The sequence below is a fragment of the Macaca thibetana genome, chromosome 10, assembly GCF_024542745.1.
Source record: "Macaca thibetana thibetana isolate TM-01 chromosome 10, ASM2454274v1, whole genome shotgun sequence".
Lineage (NCBI taxonomy): Eukaryota > Metazoa > Chordata > Mammalia > Primates > Cercopithecidae > Macaca > Macaca thibetana.
This window is the reverse complement of record NC_065587.1, coordinates 62,479,836-62,493,328: the sequence shown is the minus strand read 5'-3', so window position 1 is coordinate 62,493,328 and position 13,493 is coordinate 62,479,836. Positions and strand designations below refer to the sequence as shown.

General features: G+C 53.8%; 2 protein-coding genes across 5 annotated transcripts in view; both read left to right on the top strand.

Moving 5' to 3' along the window:
- Window positions 1–6,305, top strand: part of SRC (SRC proto-oncogene, non-receptor tyrosine kinase) — a 75,232-nt gene extending 68,927 nt beyond the window's left edge. For 3 of the 4 annotated variants that reach the window (XM_050807119.1, XM_050807118.1, XM_050807120.1), the window contains 5 exons: window positions 1,075–1,254; window positions 2,521–2,597; window positions 3,339–3,492; window positions 3,648–3,779; window positions 4,070–4,574. In XM_050807119.1, the coding sequence (XP_050663076.1) occupies window positions 1,075–1,254; window positions 2,521–2,597; window positions 3,339–3,492; window positions 3,648–3,779; window positions 4,070–4,278 (752 nt within the window). In that variant the 3' untranslated portion in view covers window positions 4,279–4,574. Of the gene's footprint in view, window positions 1–1,074; window positions 1,255–2,520; window positions 2,598–3,338; window positions 3,493–3,647; window positions 3,780–4,069 lie in introns of all 4 variants that reach the window. The other variant, XM_050807121.1, reaches the window with a different exon arrangement.
- The window catches only part of NNAT (neuronatin), a 165,760-nt gene that overhangs the window by 42,759 nt on the left and 109,508 nt on the right, over window positions 1–13,493 (top strand). The gene's annotated exons all lie outside the window — the stretch shown is intronic.

Below are 13,493 nucleotides of genomic sequence, written 5' to 3'. Positions count from 1 at the left end.
GGTGACCTCTTGTTCTGGCAGCAGCCTCCGCAGTCCCTGGGCCAGCTCCACGTCACCCCTGGCCTCCACCAGTACATATTGCATGCTAACACATGAGGCACGTTCAAAGTCCTGCCAGAGGGAACATGACCAACCCAGGAGTGACACTGGTTGAGTTGGAACCTTGGTCCCCTATCTGTCATGCTAATAAGCTGCTTTTAAGGACTTATAGATAGGCTCTCACTCTATCACCCAGGCTGGAGTGCAGTGGCGTGATTTCGGCTCACTGCACCCTCCACCTTCCAGGCTCAAGCCATTCTCCTACCTCAGCCTCCCAAGTACCCAGTATTACAGGCACACACCACTACCGCCTGGCTAATTTTTGTATTTTTAGTGAAGACAGGGTTTCACCATGTTGGCCAGGCTGGTCTTGAACTCCTGACCTCAAATGATCCACACGCCTCGACTCCCTAAAGTGCTGGGATTACAGGCGTGAGCTACCACGCCCAGCCTGGACATTCTTAATAATCACAGTCCAGGCTGGGCGCGGTGGCTCACGCCTGTAATCCCAGCACTTTGGGAGGCCAAGGCGGGTGGTTCGAGACCATCCTGGCTAACACCGTGAAACCCCGTCTCTACTGAAAATACAAAAAAATTAGCCGGGCGTGGTGGCAGGCGCCTATAGTCCCAGCCATTCAGGAGGCTGAGACAGGAGAATGGTGTGAAGCTGGGAGGCGGAGCTTGCAGTGAGCCAAGTTCGTGCCACTGCACTCCAGCCTGGGCGACAGAGCGAGACTCTGTCTCAAAAAATCAATCAATCAATCAATCAATCAATCAATCAATCACAGTCCCGACAACAGCTACTGGTTCTTGAGCATTTAATCCTAGTAACAATCCTGTGAGGAGTACCCTGCCATTGTACCCATTGTACAGATGGGGAGACTGAGGCTCAGAAAGGGCCCAGGCTTTGACTGGGTTTGTCACATGGCTGTGGAGGCCACAGCTGACACCAACACCCAGGCGAGCAGATCCTGGATCCCTGTGCAGTAGGAGTTGAGGGGCTCCACTGAGGCAGCCTGCATCCCTCCTCAACAGGGACCTGGAACGGCACTACCAGGGTGGCCATCAAAACCCTGAAGCCTGGCACGATGTCTCCAGAGGCCTTCCTGCAGGAGGCCCAGGTCATGAAGAAGCTGAGGCATGAGAAGCTGGTGCAGTTGTATGCTGTGGTTTCGGAGGAGCCCATTTACATCGTCACAGAGTACATGAGCAAGGGTGAGGCCTGGGCGGCCGGGCAGGGGCAGGGGGCATGAGCCTCGTTTCCCCTCATGTCTAGAATGGGCATCTTCAAAGATGAAATGCGGTAGAGCCAAATCCTGGGTCTCCTGGGCCGGAGTGCAGTGGTACAGTCGTAGCTCACTTCAGCCTCAACCTTCCAGGCTCAAGCCATCCTCCCATCTCAGCCCCCCAAGTAGCTGGGACCACAGGTGTGTGTCACCAGGCCCAGCTAATTTTTTATTTTTTGTAGAGATGGGACACTATGTTGCCCAGGCTGGTCTCGAACTCTTGGGCTCAAGCAATCCTCCCACCTCCACCTCCCAAAGTGTTGGGATTACAGGTGTGAGCCATAGTAATTTTTAAACTAATTAGTTAGTTTTCAAAATTCCACTTTTTGAAGGTATAGTTTACATACGATAAAATATACCCCTTTTAAGTGTTCAGTTCAGTGAGTTTTAACAAGTGGATTTACTGTGTACCCCTAACCATAATGAAATTATGTAACATCTCCATCACCCAGAAAGTTCCTTGTGCCCTTTGCAGACAGTACCGTCCAGCCCCAAACCCATGCACCCACTGATCTGCTTTCTGTCATTATAGATTTGTTTTATTTATTCTAGAATTTATTACATGGAATCTTTTACATCTGGGATGCATCCTTTTTTTACTTTTTTAATTTTAATTTTTTATTTTTTGAGATGAGGTCTCGCTATGTTGCCCAGGCTAGAGTGCAGTGGTGTGATCATAGCTCACTGCAGCCTTGATCTCCCAGGCTTAATTGATCTTCCCATCTCAGCCTCTCAAGTAGCTGGGACTACAGGTGCACACCACCCTGCCCAGCTACTTTTTTTTTTTTTTTTTTGGTATTTTTTGTACAGACAGAGTCTTACTGTGTAGCTCAGGCTGGTCTCAAACTACTGGGCTCAAGTGATCTTCCCGCCTCGGCCTCCCACAGTGCTGGGATTGCAGGCAGGAGCCACCACGCTCGGCCTGAAATGCATCCCTGTTGTGTCTCCCAGCGGTTTGTTCCTGTTGTCGCTGAGCAGGACTCTGCTGTCTGCATTAGTACAGTTTACCTGTTCACCTGGAGGTGGACTTCTGGTTGTTTCCCGTCCTGCTTGCCTTTTGAGTGAGAAGCACTGAGTGAGGCCTTGCTGTGCTGGTTAAAGCAAGGCCAGCCACCTGGGAGGACGGGTTTTGGGAATCACTGCATCCTGGCAGAGGGACAGGGCAGGAGCTGGAGCTGGATCTCTCTCTGCCCAGGGAGTTTGCTGGACTTTCTCAAGGGGGAGACGGGCAAGTACCTGCGGCTACCTCAGCTGGTGGACATGGCTGCTCAGGTGAGTCAGCCCTTCCCGCCTCCGCACACCCTTGGTCCTCAAGCACCCAATCCCATCTGGTGCAGCCATTTCTGGCCTCTTGAGTGCCCCCTCCAAGAAGCCTACCTTGATTGCCTCCACACTCATTGATCTTGCTGCACGTATTTACCAGGTCTGCTTATAGATGCCCTGAGTGGTGATTCTGGGCAACAGAAAGCCCTTACCTGGGCACCAGGGGTCACTGACTTACTGTGGGACCTCGGGCCTCAGTTGTCGTCTGTATAAAGGTCATGTAGCGCTCAGCAGACATGTGTTCGCGCTGGCTGCAGGCAGTGCTCAACAAGTGTTTTTTTTCATTTAATCCTCATCACGACCGGGAGTGACGAGGATTGGCTGTTATTCCCACTGGACGGATGAGAAAACAGGCTCAGAGAGACTTGGGCAGCAGGCAGGACCTGGCACTCATCTGTGTCTGGGTCCGCTGGGGCCTCTTTCCATGGTCACCTCGCTTTCTTGGCTGCATCTAATCTTGTGCCTCCCTTTGACCTTTGCCCTCTACCCTCTGCCCTGTGCTCCCTATTCCCGCAGAGCACTGCTCCTGCTTTCGATGCCAACAGCATTTACTGTGAACTGACCTCACTTGCCTGAAGAAGTGTGGGGAGGGTGGGGAAGGGGTGGTTGGCTTTCCAGCCCCGGGGTGCTATGTGGCCCTGGGAGGGCATGGGTGGCACCTGAGCCGGGCTCCCGCGGTTCTACCTGCAGATCGCCTCAGGCATGGCATACGTGGAGCGGATGAACTATGTCCACCGGGATCTTCGTGCAGCCAACATCCTGGTGGGAGAGAACCTGGTGTGCAAAGTGGCTGACTTCGGGCTGGCTCGGCTCATCGAAGACAATGAGTACACGGCCCGGCAAGGTGAGCAGGGACTGTGTGGTATGCTGCGCTTGGCCTGGGACAGGTCACGTCCCGCTCCGAGTCTGTTTCCTCATCTGTCATTCCTCATGGTGCTTATCTACCAGAGTGGTTGTGACAGGAGGTCAGAGCTGCCCCGACCTTTCTCATTCCTGCAGGTGCCAAATTCCCCATCAAGTGGACAGCTCCGGAAGCTGCCCTGTATGGCCGCTTCACCATCAAGTCGGACGTGTGGTCCTTTGGGATCCTGCTGACTGAGCTCACCACAAAGGGACGGGTGCCCTACCCTGGTAAGAAGGTCCTCATGGCCCGTCTCTAGTCCCCAAACCCGTCTGCCCTGGTGGCCTTGGGCAAGTCATGACTCCTGCTGGGCCCGTTTCCCCATCCGTACAACAAAGAAGTTGAGCATCTGATGTTAGGCTCTCCCGATGGTCCATGCTCTCAGCTTCGGGGACAGGACCTACCTATGGTCACACTCAACCTGTCCTAGGCAGGAAGCCCTCGCTGTCCTCCCCATCAGCTTCCCCCACCCCACTTTCCTCACTGGAGCCGGGCTCCCCATGCCTTGCTCTGCCCACAGGGATGGTGAACCGCGAGGTGCTGGACCAGGTGGAACGGGGCTACCGGATGCCCTGCCCACCGGAGTGTCCCGAGTCCCTGCACGACCTCATGTGCCAGTGCTGGCGGAAGGAGCCTGAGGAGCGGCCCACCTTCGAGTACCTGCAGGCCTTCCTGGAGGACTACTTCACGTCCACCGAGCCCCAGTACCAGCCCGGGGAGAACCTCTAGGTGCAGGCGGGCCCAGACCGGCTTCTCGGCTTGGATTCTGGGCTGGGTGGCCCCTGTCTCGGGGCTTGCCTCGCTCTGCCTGCCTGCTGTTGGTCCTCTCTCTGTGGGGCTGAATTGTCAGGGGCGAGGCCCCTCCCTCTTTGGTGGCATGGAAGGGGCTTCTGGACCTAGGGTGGCCCGAGAGGGCGGCAGGCGTGCGAGACCAGCACAGTGACTCTGTCCGGCTCCCGCTGTAGCCGCACGCTCCTCCCCGTACTCCCTCCTGGAGCTCTGTGGGTCTCTGGAAGAAGAACCGGGAGAAGGGCTGGGTCTGGGGCTGAGGGTGCCCTTTTCCAGCCTCAGCCTACTCCACTCACTGAACTCCTTCCCCACTTCTGTGCCACCGCCGGTCTATGTCGAGAGCTGGCCAAAGAGCCTTTCCAAAGAGGGCCCTGGCCCTGCCTGCCTGCCACCCTGCCCCTCGCCATCCGTTCTGGAAACACCTGTAGGCGGAGGCTGCCGAGACAGACCCTCTGCCGCTGCTCCCAGGCTGGGCAGCACGAGGCCTCGCCTGACCTGATGATGGTGGGTGGGTGGGATGAATACCCCCTCAAACCCTGCCCTCCTTAGACCTGATGGACCCTTTGAGATCATCACTTCCTTGCCCCCATTTCACCCATGGGGAGGCAGTCGAGAGAGGGGATGTGACATGCCCAAGGCCACGGAGCAGTTCAGAGTGGAGGTGGGCTTGGAACCTGGTGCTCCCTCTGTCTTCCTCAGGAACCAACAGTTCGTCAGAGGAATCATGGAAAGACTGGGACAGTCCAGGAGACAAAGGGTCTGAGGATGCATTCGAGGCGGCAGATTCCCACTGCCGCTGCCCGCTCAGCCCAGCTGTCGGGAACAGCATGGAGGCAGATGTGGGGCTGAGCTGGGAATCAGGGTGAAAGGTGCAAGTGTGGAGAGAGAGGCTTCAATCAGCTTGTGGGTGATTTTTGACCTTCAGAGCCAGCCGGCCATGAAAGGGAGTGAGCCCTGGGGCTCTGGAGGCAATCAAACAGACATAGAAGAGCCAAGAGTCCAGGAGGCCCTGGTCCTGGCCTCCTTCCCCGTACTTTGTCCTGTGGCATTTCAATTCCTGGCCCTGTTCTTCTCCCCAAGTTGGCACCCTTTAACTCATCAGGAGAGAAAAGAGTGCCTAGGCAGGGATGAAAGAGGACGTGTTACCCCCTGCCATGCACCAGGACTGGCTGTGTAACCTTGGGTGGCCCCTGCTTTCTCTCTGGGCTGCAGCGTCTGCCCCACATGTGGCCATGGCCTCTGCAACTGCTCAGCTCCAGTCCAGGCCCTGTGGCAGGACATCCATGGTGAGCCCAGCCCTGGGACGTCACGAGACTGGGCTCTGGCTCTGTTCAGCCTTAGGGTGTGTGGTAGATTCTCCCTGGGCCTCAGTGTGCCCATGTGTAAAGGGGCAGCTGACAGTTTGTGGCATCTTGCCAAGGGTCCCTGTGTGTGTGTGCGTGTGCATGTGTGTGTGTCTCCATGTGCGTCCATATTTAACATGTAAAAATGCCCCCCCTGCTCCGTCCCCCAAACATGTACATTTCACCATGGCCCCCTCGTCATAGCAATAACATTCCCACTGCCAAGGGTTCTTGAGCCAGCCAGGCCCTGCCAGTGGGGAAGGAGGTCAAGCAGTGCCTGCCTATGAAATTTCAACTTTTCCTTTCGTACATGTTTATTACCCAAGTCTTCTCCCGTCCATTCCAGTCAAGTCTGGGCTCACCCACCCCAGCGAGTTCTCAAATCCCTCTCCAACTGCCTAAGGCCCTTTGTGTAAGGTGTCTTAATACTGTCCTTTTTTTTTTTTTTTTTTAACAGTGTTTTGTAGATTTCAGATGACTATGCAGAGGCCTGGGGGACCCCTGGCTCTGGGCCGGGTCTGGGGGTCCCAAATTCCAAGGCCCAGACATGGGGGGGTGGGGGTATCCAGAATTGGTTGTAAATACTTTGCATATTGTCTGATTAAACACAAGCAGACCTCAGAATTTGATCAACAGTTTATTGAACATCTACTGTGTGCTGGAGAGCGAGATGGGGCGGAATATGTGAGAACAAACTGCCCCTCGAGGGGTCTTTGGGCAGTACTAGTAGCTGGAGGGCTTTAGGCCAAGGCAGGGGTGACATGATCAGACTGGAGACAGCTACAGCAGAATGTGGCTGTTTGTGCACATCTGCACCTGTGTTTGGGGGTGAGCACCTGGGAGAAGGACAAGGCACATCACAGGACTTCCCCGAGCATGACAAGTTCAGGACTCAAATGTCCGTGGTGGATGGTAGCAGTGACACTGGGGAGTGGGTGGGGCTGTCAGGCCTGCCTATAGGAGATCACAAATACACGACAAGAATGCCACTGTGTGTGCTCTTCACGTGTTTCCTAGGAGTGCAGGGCAGGGGTGCTGGATTGATCCACAAAAGTCCTGAAAATGCTGAAGAAACACCCAAAGACCCTTCCCCTCCTCCCTCCTTCCCCACCACCAAAGCATGCAGTCTTGAAGGTTGATTTGCAACTGTCTATACGAACACATTTATTTTACACAAATATACATCAGATCACACACCTGTACACCGGAGTCAACTCTGGCTGCAACATCGCTTAATTAAAAACGAATTTCAACAAATCATAGTGTCCGGGTCAGGGTGGCATCTGGAGATCACGGGGGTGTGTGTGTGGGTGTGCGTGTCTCGGGAGTAGAGATGATCTGGATGTGAGGTTGTGGCAGGTGTTCTCTGCTTGCTAGTGGGAGCGTACCTGGATGCGTGTGCCTTTCTGTTCATGGGAGTATGTGCGTGGGCTCTGTTCGCAGACATGGTGTTTGGATGTTTGTGTGTGAGCAGCTGTCTAGGTGGTCTGTGAGCCTGGGCTCATGGAGATGTGTCCCAGATGTGTGTGCTTGGGCATTAACGGGATGAGGTGAGCCGGTCCGCTTGCTCTGGCTGTGTGTGTACTGTGTGAACACAGATCCACGGGGTTCACGAGCCTGTGGGCTCCTGGGGTGTGTGGGCACCGAGGTGTGCAGCTGGGTTCACGTGGATGTGGGTGGGGACAGCATGCGTGCCCGTGTGGACCCGTGTGAGCTTGGGCTCCCACCCGCAGCGCTGGCCACTCCCGGCGGGACCCACGTGTGCCCGGGGGCGCAGGGCCACGTGCGAGCACGCCGGGGACAAAGCTCTCGCCCGTGCTGCCGCGGCAGGTCAGGAGTGCGCATGCGCGGCGTGGCAGGGTCCAACCCCAACCCCCCGCCCCGGCACAGGCGGGACCCGCCACGGCGGGGCCTCTCTCCTCTTCGTTGTCCGTCTGAGCGTTTCTCTGTCTTCCTCTCTCTTGTCTGTCAGTGCCTCTTCAGCCCTCTCTGGCCTTACATCAATTTCCTGTTTCTTCTTTTTTAAGTTTTAAAAATTTCAATAGCTTTTGGGGTTACAAGTGGTTTTTGGTTACATGGATAAATTATATACGGGTGAATTTTGTAGTATACTCGTCATCCGAGTAGCGTACGTTGTACCTAATATGTAAGTTTTAAAAATCCCACACCCCACCTTCCTTGCTTTTTTCTTTCTTTCTCTTTCCTTTTCTTTTATTTCCCTTTCCCCTCCCTCCCTCCCTTTTTTTGAGATGGAGTCTTGTTCTGTCCCCAGGCTGGAGTGCAGTGGCTCACTGCAACCTCCACCTCCTGGGCTCAAGGCATTCTCCTGCCTCAGCCTCCCGAGTAGCTGGAACCGCAGGTGCGCGCCCTCATACCCTGGCTAATTGTGTGTGTGTGTGTGTGTGTGTGTGTGTGTGTGTGTGTGTGTGTGTGTGTGTGTAGAGACGGGGTCTTGCTAGTTGCCCAGACTGGTCTTGAGCTCCTGGGCTCAGGTGATCTGCCCCCTCGGGCTCCCAAAGTGTAGCAATTATAGGCGTGAGTCACTGCGCCTGGTTGATTTTCCTTTTCTTTCTCTATGTGTCTTTCTGTCTCACTGTTGCTAATTTCTGTCTCTTTTCCTCTTTGCCTGGATGCTGTCTCTCTTTAGTCCCCACCCTCCCTTTCTGCCTCTCACATTTTTCTCCCCATCCACCTCTTCCCATCTCTGACTCTTCCCAGGCCCTCCCACACCTCCATGCCTTTGCCCAGGCTGTTTTCACCGCTGGGAATGCCCTTTCTTCCCGCTGTACAACCTGGCAAACTCCTATTCATCCTGCAGAGCACATCTCTGAGGCCACAGACCGGCCCTGGGAGCTCTCCCTGATGCCCTGGAATCCGCAGAGGTTGTCAGCCTGCCCACTAGAACAAGCACTTGAGGGACTGGGTGACGTTCTCCCTGATGATCCCAGGCCTGGCCACATGGGTAACTCAGGGGAGGCAGGTGGGAAAGTTGCTCTCTCTCTCCCCCTCCTGTCTCTGGCTCCTTCTCTGGTTGGGACCTCCTCACTCTGGGCCTGTATCCAGTTGGCTTGTACTGTACTCGGTGTGTAAGGGAGACAGAGAGAGACACACAGAGATGCAGTGTAGAGGCAAGAGATGTCATCCACTCTGCCTGGGCCATAGTCTCCTGGCCCCACTGTCCCCTCCTTCAGCCCTGTGTAGTGTCCAGGTGTCTCCAGGGGAAATGCTACCCCAGAGCTCCATGTCCCCTCAACCTTCCTTTTCTGCCTTCAGTTGGTTTTACTGTTAATTCTGCGTGCATTTTTTTCTTTCTGAGAAAAATAAAATGTTTCCCCCATGACAAAAAATAATATATACTCTTTCTGGCAAAGTAGGAAAGATAGAGGAAAACACAAACCAACCAACCACATTTCACACCCCCTGCGCCGCCCCCCCCATTTGGAGTCTGGGGCATGTCTCTAGGGTGCGTGCAGGGGGTGTGTGGTGGGTGGTGTGTGTAGGGGTGTGCGGCATATGCGTGTCCCTGCTCCTGTGGCCTCCCAGGCTTCGTCCTATGAGCTTCGAAAGTCTCTTTGTTCATCCTCTGCTTCTCTCATCCCCTCTCTTCCTCCCACCCTAGTTACATTCTCCAGACCAGACTTCATGCTGGGTGCACGCATGCACAGACACGCACAGACATGCACACACACACGCATACACACACACACGCATACACACACACACACACACAGAGTTTCTTCTCTGCATTTTCTATCATCTCTGTCTTCTTTTCCCATTTTTCTCTCGGAGGCTCTGAAACGCTGTGGTTCATAGAGAGAAAAAGAGCAGAGACTCAGAGATTCAGACAGGACAGACAGGAAAAGGGGATGGAGACAGAGGGGCTGGAATTGGGGGTGGGAAGGGAGCGATAGGCACAGAAACTTTTTGTCCATCTGTTTGTCGTCTGTGAGGTCCATCCCGATTCTCACTCCCCGCAGCCGTCCTCTTTCTGCTGCTTTTCCCACCCAGCCCTTGGAGCGTGTCTCCTGGGATCCTGGGGCTGTGTCCATCTGTCCGTCTGTGTGTCAGCCTCTGCCTCTCGCCTGCCTCTTGCTGTGGTCTCATTAAATGCTCATCTCTTTCTTTGATTGTTCCACCCCCAGGTTGTGTGTATGGGCACATGTGCCTCTGTCCATGTGTCCAGATCTCTGTGCCTTTGTGTCTGTCCATCTACCTCCCACCTGACTTCCCCTTCTCCCTCCCTCCTGTTCTTGCCGCCATGTCAGTGTTTGTGTGCATCTGTGTACATGTGTGTCTGTGCATGAATCGCTCTCTCACCTCACTTCCCCTGTCCCAGAGGCCCCTGGACTTGGTCTCTGGGGTGTTCTTCTCCTCATTCCCCATCCTGGTCCAGCCTCAGCCTCAAGGCTTGCCTCCTGGACAATTTCCCTGGCAACCATCCCTGGACATCTTACCTGCAACCTCTGAAAACTCAACTCACCTGTCCACTCCCACTGTGTCTGCAGGGGGACCTCCAGCACAGAGCCACGTGCCCTGGGTGGCTCAGCTGTCTCTCACTTACACTCTGCTGTGGCTTTCACTTCCTCTTCCCACTTCTGGCCCCACTCAGAGCCCTGTGTCTCCCTCACCTGCCGTTCTGGCCTGGCTCCGGCTGACCTGTGGCATCCTGATCCCGACCATGCAGGCGTTGCTCACGGTGCCTCTGCCTGACATCTTTCCTTTCTTTTTTTTTTTTTTTGAGTCAGAGGCTCACTCTGCTGCCCAGGCTGGAGTGCAATGGTGCAATCTTGGCTCATTGCAACCTCCGCCTCCTGAGTTCAAGCAATTCTCCTGCCTCAGCCTCCCAAGTAGCTGGGACTACAAGTGTGCACCACTACGCTCAGCTAATTTTTGTATTTTTAATAGAGACGGGGTTTCACCCTGTTGGTTGGCCAGGATGGTCTTGATCTTTTGACCTCGTGATCTGCCCGCCTCAGCCTCCCAAAGTGCTGGGATTACAGGCATGAGCCACCGCGCCTGGCCAACGTCTTTCCTTTCTTCAGCCTGCAAATCCCACCTCCTCTGGGAAGCCCCCCTGATAACCCCCTTTGCTGGGTTCCCTTGTCTCTGATACTCCCTGCAGTGAGATCTGTCCTGACCTTGGTCTTGTCGCAGGCTGGGCACCCACCTGGAGTCCCATTTGGACTTTTGTGGGCCTAGGCACATTTGCCCTTTCCTTAGAAAAGAAAATTAAAAATTACATGTTACGATAGCATTGGTATCAACATGAATATATTAATAGGACATACTGAAACATTTTCTTTGAGTTAAAAGTTCATTTTTCTTCTGATTTTAAAAGAAATTGAAACCTTTTCTTGGGGTCCCAAAAGTATGGTGCCTGGGCTACAGATTCACTGGGTCCCTCGTCTTGCCAGGCCTGGGCGAATGCCGTGCCGGGCAGGCTGTGGATGCTGCCCACCTTCTGCCCTCTCTGTGTCTGTCGTCTTCATTTTGCTCCTGCAGTTTGTCCTTGCGTGAGTGCATCAAAGCAAGACGATGCGTGTGTGTGTATGTATGTGTGCGTGTGTGTGTGCGCGCGCACGCATGCCACATCCTCCCTCTTCATCTCTGTGTCCATCTGTCTATGTTTTTTGTTTGTTTGTTTGTTTGGACACATGGTCTTGCTCTATCTGCCAGGCCAGAATGCAGTGGTGCAATCACAGCTTACTGCAGCCTTGACCTCCTGGGCTCAAGTGATCCTCCCACCTCAGTCTCCTGAGTAGCTGGGACTGCAGGCGTGCACAACCATTCCTGGCTATTTTCTTTTTAAATAGAAACAGGGTCTCACTATGTTGCTCAGGCTGGTCTTGAACTCCCGGGCTCAAGAGATCCACCCACCTCAGCCTCCTAAAGTGCTGGGATCACAGGCATGAGCCACTGTGCCTGGCTTGTGTTCGTCTTTTTCACCATAACAGGTTTGTCTCTTTCTCCGGAGTCCTCTCATTCATTCATTCATTCATTCATTCATTCATTCATTCATTCCTGCAACAAACACCTGTCCCTGTGTGTGTCGGCATGTCTGCCAGGGAGCAGGGAGCAGGGGTCTTGGTTCCTCATCTTTCCCCAGGTCTCCTGCCCTCCCAGATCTGCAGGCTGTGAGCTTTCCAGGGTGGGCCATGCTTCCTGCTCCCGACCCTTTGCCTGCCCGCCCCACCTTGCTCCAGCGTTGGGGTCACTGCCATGGGTGGGGTTGTTTTCCCTCTCTCCCTTGGTTCTTCCCAGAACACCATGCAGCAGCTGCTCCTGCCCAGCACGGTGTGCGTGTGTGTGTGTGTGTGTATGGGATGGAGTGAGAGAGAGGGCCAGGCCAACATATAGACAGACAGACACCAAGAGAGGATGACAAGTGCACAGCCGGCACCTATCTCTCCTGTATTGGCCTTCTGTCTCCTTCCCTCTCCTCTCTGGGGTTTTGCTGGCATTTTGTCTTTTCTCTGGGCTGCCTGCATTTGTGTGTGTGTGTCCGTGTATGAGTGAGTGTGTGTGTACGCATGTGCACGTGGCATGCTCAGGTCTGGGTCCCCCCTTCCTCACCCTTCGTGTGTCCCCTCCATCCCCACACCTTCTCTACCGCAGTCCAGTTGTGAGTGTGGTCTGCGGTGTGTGGTGCGTGTGTTGCATGGTTGTGTATTGTGTGGTTTGGGTGGTGTGGATGTGGTGCAGTGTGTGTGCAGCATGGCATGTGTGTGGCGTGGCCGCGGCCTGTGGTCCCTTACTGTTGCCTGCATCCATCGAGGGCTGTGCTGAGGCCCCTCCCACCCATTGAGGCCTCTCCTCCTTTCTTTCTTTCATTCATTCACTTGCTCCTTCGTAAAATCCTGACTGAGCCGTTCCCATGAGGCAGCCCCGGTGGCCAGGGCGCGCTTCTCTCTCTGGGTCGTTCTCTGTCTCCTTCTCTCTCTTTTCCTGTCTTTGGCTCCGTCTCTGCGTCTTTTTCTGGCTCTGTTTTATTTTGTTCTCTCTGTTGTCTGAGTCTTTGTCTCTTTGTTTCTATCTTTGCCTCTTGGTTTTAGCCAAACCCATTCAGGCACTAATTAGTTGTTCCCATTAGGAAGTGGCTGAAAAGTCGTGTATGTGTGTGTGGGGTGTGTGTGTGAAAGTGTGCATGTGAGTGTATGTGCGTGTGTGAGTATACGTGTGTGTGTGGATGTGTGTATGCATGTGTGTATATGTGTATATGTGTGCATGTGAGTGTATGTGCATGTGTGAGTATACGTGTGTATGTGGATGTGTGTATGTGTGTATATGTGTATATGTGTGCATGTGAGTGTATGTGCCTGTGTGAGTATACGTGTGTGTGTATGTGTGCATGTGAGTGTATGTGCCTGTGTGAGTATACGTTTGTGTGTATGTGTACATGTGAGTGTATGTGCCTGTGTGAGTATACGTGTGTGTGTGGATGTGTGTATGCATGTGTGTATATGTGTATATGTGTGCATGTGAGTGTATGTGCATGTGTGAGTATACGTGTGTATGTGGATGTGTGTATGTATGTGTGTATATGTGTATATGTGTGCATGTGAGTGTATGTGCCTGTGTGAGTATACGTGTGTATGTGTGTGTGTATGTGTGCATGTGAGTGTATGTGCCTGAGTGCGTGTGAGTGCATGTGTATGTGTGTACATAAGTGTGTGTTTGTGTGTGTGTGACTGTGTGTATGAGTGTGTGTGAGTGTGCGCGTGTGAATGTGTATGAATGAGTGTGTCTGTGTTCTTGTTCTCTTTCCAACAGGTTTGGCCATGACTCCATCTCCCATTCGTTTCCTAAGCACCC